The sequence below is a fragment of the Diadema antillarum genome, unplaced genomic scaffold (genome assembly GCF_040938485.1).
Source record: "Diadema antillarum isolate AM-2024a unplaced genomic scaffold, OU_Dant_1.0 scf00000103, whole genome shotgun sequence".
Classification (NCBI taxonomy): Eukaryota; Metazoa; Echinodermata; class Echinoidea; order Diadematoida; family Diadematidae; genus Diadema; species Diadema antillarum.
Window position 1 is genome coordinate 5,407,672 of NW_027270992.1, and position 6,000 is coordinate 5,413,671.

The 6,000-nt window shown below is 38.5% G+C and overlaps 1 protein-coding gene across 1 annotated transcript in view; it reads right to left on the bottom strand.

Annotated features, from left to right (window-relative positions):
- LOC139719070 (3',5'-cyclic-AMP phosphodiesterase 4C-like) overlaps positions 1 to 3,565 on the bottom strand; it is a 310,458-nt gene extending 306,893 nt beyond the window's left edge. Inside the window, exon 1 of the mRNA XM_071630511.1 lies at positions 3,514 to 3,565. Within this exon, the coding sequence (XP_071486612.1) occupies positions 3,514 to 3,549 (36 nt within the window). The 5' untranslated portion in view covers positions 3,550 to 3,565. The remainder of the gene's footprint in view (positions 1 to 3,513) is intronic.
- Positions 3,566 to 6,000: the final 2,435 nt, after the last annotated feature.

Below are 6,000 nucleotides of genomic sequence, written 5' to 3' on the forward strand. Positions count from 1 at the left end.
GACCAATGGGAAATTGTGAGGTGATTACATCATCAGCTTACTCATTTGCAGATTTAAGTCAACTGTTCGAGAAAGTTTATCTCCAATCACTGGACATACGTTGTATGAGGCAGGTAAAGCACATGTCATTATCTTAGAAGAATCGGCCCAACCTTCTCTTTAGTCTTCTGAATGGAGGACACTCCTTCCCAAGCGACCTAACTCGTCATATTGACCATGAACGGTGTCAAAAATCAAACAAGCGATGAAAATTAAACACGCGCTGAGACAAGCGGAGGGCATAAAAAAATATGGAGACGAAAAATAACGACAAAGTGATGGCAGTGCAAGCATGGAATCACCATTTATGTTGCTTCGACTTTGTTGTGGTTTTCATTTTATCCCATTCAATGTAATTTCCGTAGTGGAATCACATTAATCATTATGTTCCCATAGGAATTACCATTATATCATTATTTTCATTACAATAATAATCATCATAACAATTATTTTTATCATCACCATTATTTATCATTACAATAATCATCATCATAACAATTATTATTATCATTATTCATCATTGTTATCATTATTTTGTATTTGTATATATGTTACCCGATATTATTTGTAATTCGTGTTTGATTTTGTAACCTTTGTATGTGATGCAGGGCTCCCTTGCAAAGCAGGACATTGGGGCTCTGAACGGGACAACCCTGCTTTTAAAGAAAACATGAATAAATAAATAAATAAATTATCATTATTATCATTATCATCATCATCATCATTAGTAGTAGTAGTGGTATCATTTTCTATTCATCGTACTCGGTTTTAAGATGAAAATATATGACATAGTATCAGTCTTATGCTCACCTGAATTTGTTAAACTAAACGCATGGAAAGTTGGTGCATATTAACTAGCTACAATCATCATTATTAATGTTATTTTTCCATGATGCTTATCTCTTCCTCGTTCTTCTCCTTCTTCTCGGATCACAACACTCCACCCACTCAGTACTCCACACATAAGGAAACCATAATTAGAACAATTGTAATGATAATCAAAGTGATTATCATCACTATGATAAGCGTAACTATCATAATTACGTCATCATCATCATTACCACCATCACAATAATTATACCATCAATTTACTCAGCAGGGTATCTCGTATTATGTCGACAGTGATGATCCCAATACAGGTAATGCACAAATCTACATGGATCGACGCGTTTAGTTAAGCCTAGATACAATCATTGACTGCCCTGAACGACTTTTCTTAATCAATGTTGTGGAATACCAATATCTAATCATCTAGGCCTGAGAACGACACTTTGGGAGATACTAGTATATTGCCACATCCACCTTGTGACTTTCACCATGGAAAATCTAAACATTTGGTCATGTAAATGAGTTTTTGACATCTTCTCCCTTCCTATATTGGTATGTTTTGTTTTTTTATGGCAATTCATTTTACAGTTTCGGGCTTTTATAAATTAAATTATCTAAAGCGATATTTCGACTTAAATGCTATTTCTCTGTTATATAGTGTGCCCATGTCGTCAATCAATATGATTTAAATTATAATTGAGGAGATAGGTAACGTAGTCAAATCATCTCTAGGCCTTGTCCGAAAGAATAGACACTGAAACAATTATAGATGACCGCACTCTGCATTTTGTTGCTTTGTTGAGCGTGGATGTAGTCGTTGTTTTCTCTCCTTTCTGATATATATATATATATATATATATATATATATATATATATATCCGTTGGGTATATATCCGTCGGGAATATATGGTTTGTTGAGGGTCGAAAAGTGCTCAATGCTGTAAAGCAGAGCATATTATAAGCATAAAATCCAAGTCACATGACACCGATCCCAAACCCAAATGCAACTGCCGCCAAAAAGATCAATGCCCGTTGAGAGGAAGATGCATGGAAACGGCTCTTGTGTATAAAGCAACCGTCAAGCATGACAATGAGGAAAAGTGCTACTACGGACTGGCGGGGGTACCTTCAAGGACAGATATAGGAACCATGTGAAATCCATCAAGAACGAGAAATACAAAAACGAAACCCAACTCTCAAAATACATCTGGAGCCTGAAAGACAAACGCGCAAACTTCACACTGACATGGGACATCCAAAAAAAGTCAAATTTAACTCTAAGAAGGAGTGGCATGTGCAACCTCTGCCTCGATGAGAAGGCCATCATCATCCGAAACAAAAATGCACTCAACAAAAGGTCCGAACTTATATCCAAATGCAGACACCGGAAAAGAAAAACCATCCATGCGTCAAACCGATCCACCGCGCCACATGAGCACAGAAACACACCACTTTGTCAGTCTGCCTGAAGATCGCGACAGCGTGAAACCGCCGGTAGCAGACAAGGCACCAAAACACAGGTACGCCTATATATATATATATATATATATATATATATATATATATATATATATATATATACATATATATATATATATTTTTTTTATATTTTTTTTGGAATACAACCATGGTCTGTTCATCTGTCGTCGAGTAAAGGCTTTTTTCTTCCTTGAACACATTGCACTAGGCCTATAGGCTTTGCAATGCATCGCATCAAATTTGGCTACAACTAATTGCACTGCTCACCGTGAGGAGCTGACAGTATAGTTGCACAAACAGTCAGTTGGACGGAGAGCGTGCTAACTTAATAGCTGTGACTTACTATACCCTATCGAGGGTTGATCCGTAATCAAACACTACACGGAAGAGAGGCAGTGGGATTGTGTTAAACAGAGCACGCGCATCGCTAGTAGTGCTACATAGCGATAGAGCCGAATGTCAATAACGCTCACTTTGATTATGTGCACGGTCCCATGATTAGCAAACTGAATTCATTTGCTGCTATGGCTACAAGCGTATTACCACCGATGGGACAACATTCCAATACATAGAGGCTGCTGGAGGTAACCAAGACACATTTCCCTATTGCTCATACTGCACATGGGCTTTTGGTCAGCAAAAAATGGATCCAGACCACCCGTTCCTGGTCAAGAGGTCGGACAAGGGGTGAATTATAGATGAGATTGAGAACGGAAGAGCTTGGGAAATGCGTTTTAATATTTCAAGAGGATTGAGGAGCCACGAAATGGAAACAGACGGACTAATACGATTAATATCAAACAATTTTGAACGCATATTGTGGGAAGGGAAGATAAAAGAAGAGTTAATGATAGAGATGAAGTGGAAGATGTATTGAAAAGGAAGGACGAATAAAAATTAACGATGTCGAGTTGAATATAAGGCTTCAAAGAATAGATGAAGAAGCGGCATTAGAAAGCATGAACCAGGAAATGCAAATAGATGTAGCAGATGAAATGTCGACCAACCGCAACCATCTTTAAACTGGTATGTTTTGGGAAAAAAAGTAAAGTTTGAAATGAGGTGACATTAAAAGGCGACGTTTTATTTAAATAGAAAACAAAATGAAAGTAACAAACACCGTCGTCTAGCATTTCTGAAGGAGAGTACATAATGAACACTACTCACATCAATAAAAGGTGAATCATCTTCATCGTCTTCCATCGTCAATTGCCGAAAGGAGTAATAGTATCCCGGGTGTAAGTAAAAACTGTCCGAACGCAATCAACACCATGCACCTTCCGAGCAACCATGCAGGCGATGTCTTTGCCTCGTCGAGCGCCGGTTCGATGGTGTCTATACCCCCCACTCTTCCCCCCGCGAAATCACATCCAGGTTACACACCGGTATTCAGTGTGCTGGTCCCGAACGATCGCAACGTGTTGCGGAGTCTATGATGTCGCGTGCTGTGTCGTTATTAAGACACACCACACAAAATAAGCGCGTTGTCAGTTGTCACACGTCAGTAATACATGGGACATATGCGGACAGCTTAGCTGACTGTGAACTGAAGCTCTTATGATTCATAGAACATTGAATGTGGACTGAAAAGCACACGGAAGAGTTGTGAATTTATGTGTAGTTGATATGATATCCAGCATATTGTCAACCTCTATCGGTGTCGCGCTCATTCGCACTTCATCATGGTCCCGCCACAAACCCGGAAAAACGTCCTTTAAAGTGACAAGGAAATTGCGTATCAAATATACAGAGAAAACAAAATGATTTCACTCGGGCTATTTCCGTACGAGCGAGGTGAACATGAAAGAGATATTGGCTATCCCGTGGTACCATGGATACGAGAATTTATCAATCAGATATAGCTATACGACAATGCAACATACGCTTGTTATGTGACAATGAGACCAGTAGAATGATTTATAACGACGTTTAGAATTTTCCTGAAAAATTTTAAAGTGCCTCTTTAATGGCACATTTATCAGTCCGTGCGTCTAAATTCACTACATGTTTTTATTTTCCTGTTTTTGACACAATTACAGAAAGAAAAAAAAAAACTTTTATCATCCGCATCTAATAAATGTTGTGCAATAACCTCGAGGGGGAAAACAACTTTGAGAATGTCTTACTATGCAATGGGCATAGATGATACAGTTGTTGATATGTGATAAGAGAGTTGTCACAATGGTGGTTTTTGTGGTAGAAATGTTCGTTGATAATGGCAACAACAGAGTTGGGTACGGGGTTAGTGTCATAAATATGATTTTGACGATGGTTTGTGTTGCCATTATTGGCTTTTTAGTCCTGATACCGTGTGAGTGGGGGAAGGGGGTGGTTGGGCTGTTGGTGAGAGTGTTGTGGCAGTAAAATAAAAAGGGTATTTTTTACTACAATGTATAATTATATAAGGTTCCTCAATTATTGTATAGTGTTTTCATTCTACAATATTCTTTTTACCTTATTCTCTGTTATCAAAGGATCGAAGTGAAATATATATGTTTTGTCGAAAAATGAAATAAATTTTGAATTGAATTGAAAAAAAATGTGTAGCTTACTAGTGGTTGCAACTGAGAGATACAGTTATGCCAAAAAGTAGTTAAGTTGATAAGTGGTATAATTTTGATTATCGTGTAGGTTGGTTCAGCAACAGTGGTCACCGGTGGTTTTGTGTGGCTGTTGCTGGGCATGTTGATGTGAATGTTGCGGCGTGGTGGTTCATAGTTGTGACATTGCGGCATGAAGCGGAGGCGGTTGTGGTTGTGGTTACACTTATGACTGCAGGTATATAGTGGTAGTATCGGCGCAGAAGAGGAGGGGGTGAAAGATAATTATAGGAAGGCGGTTAGGGGTAGGTAGATACCTGATTACGCGGTGCGATTAATGACTGCAGATACATGGATCTCGGTGGGGGTTCGAAAGCAGCATGGGTTGTTTCCTATGGTGGCAGTCGAGATCATGGATGCTTCCAGATCTCCTTTTCTTTCTTTCTTTCTTTCCTTCTTTCTTTATTTCTTTCTTTTTCTCTCTTTCTTTCTTTCTTTCTTTCAGTCATTCTGTGATTGTAATGGATTTTTAATTGCATAAAATGTGCACTCTATTATATCACTGTCGCATTGATTAGTGGCCTGAACGCGCATCACTTTAACCAAGAAAGTTCGGCCGAAGAAACTAGTACTCAAATGGAGGGGCATAAAGAGTGGAAATATCGACAAGAAAACGGATTGGTAATGAAGAAAGTCACCCTTTCTTTGCGGTCATGAATACCCAAGTACATGTATTCCACATAGATTCGCTGTCATAATTGCTATTAAGACCCATACGTTTTATCGTGAAAAAACACAAACACACAAATAGACCCCGCAGACGATCAGCCATAGTGCAGCAGAATATTGTCTATCCAGTCATCTTCTCAATTGGACAATAACGCAAAAAATTCAAAACACACATACATACACACACACACACACACACACACACAACACACAGACAGACAGACAGACAGACAAACGAGCTGTCACTGACTATATGATATGCAACTTGATCGATTTGTTACGATTGTGTTTGTTTCATTTTTAGGTGCTACCATATAGAGCCGCACAAAATGCAAAATCAATAATTTATTTCCCCTGTCGTTTCAGCAAAAAGTTTAGCTCACGT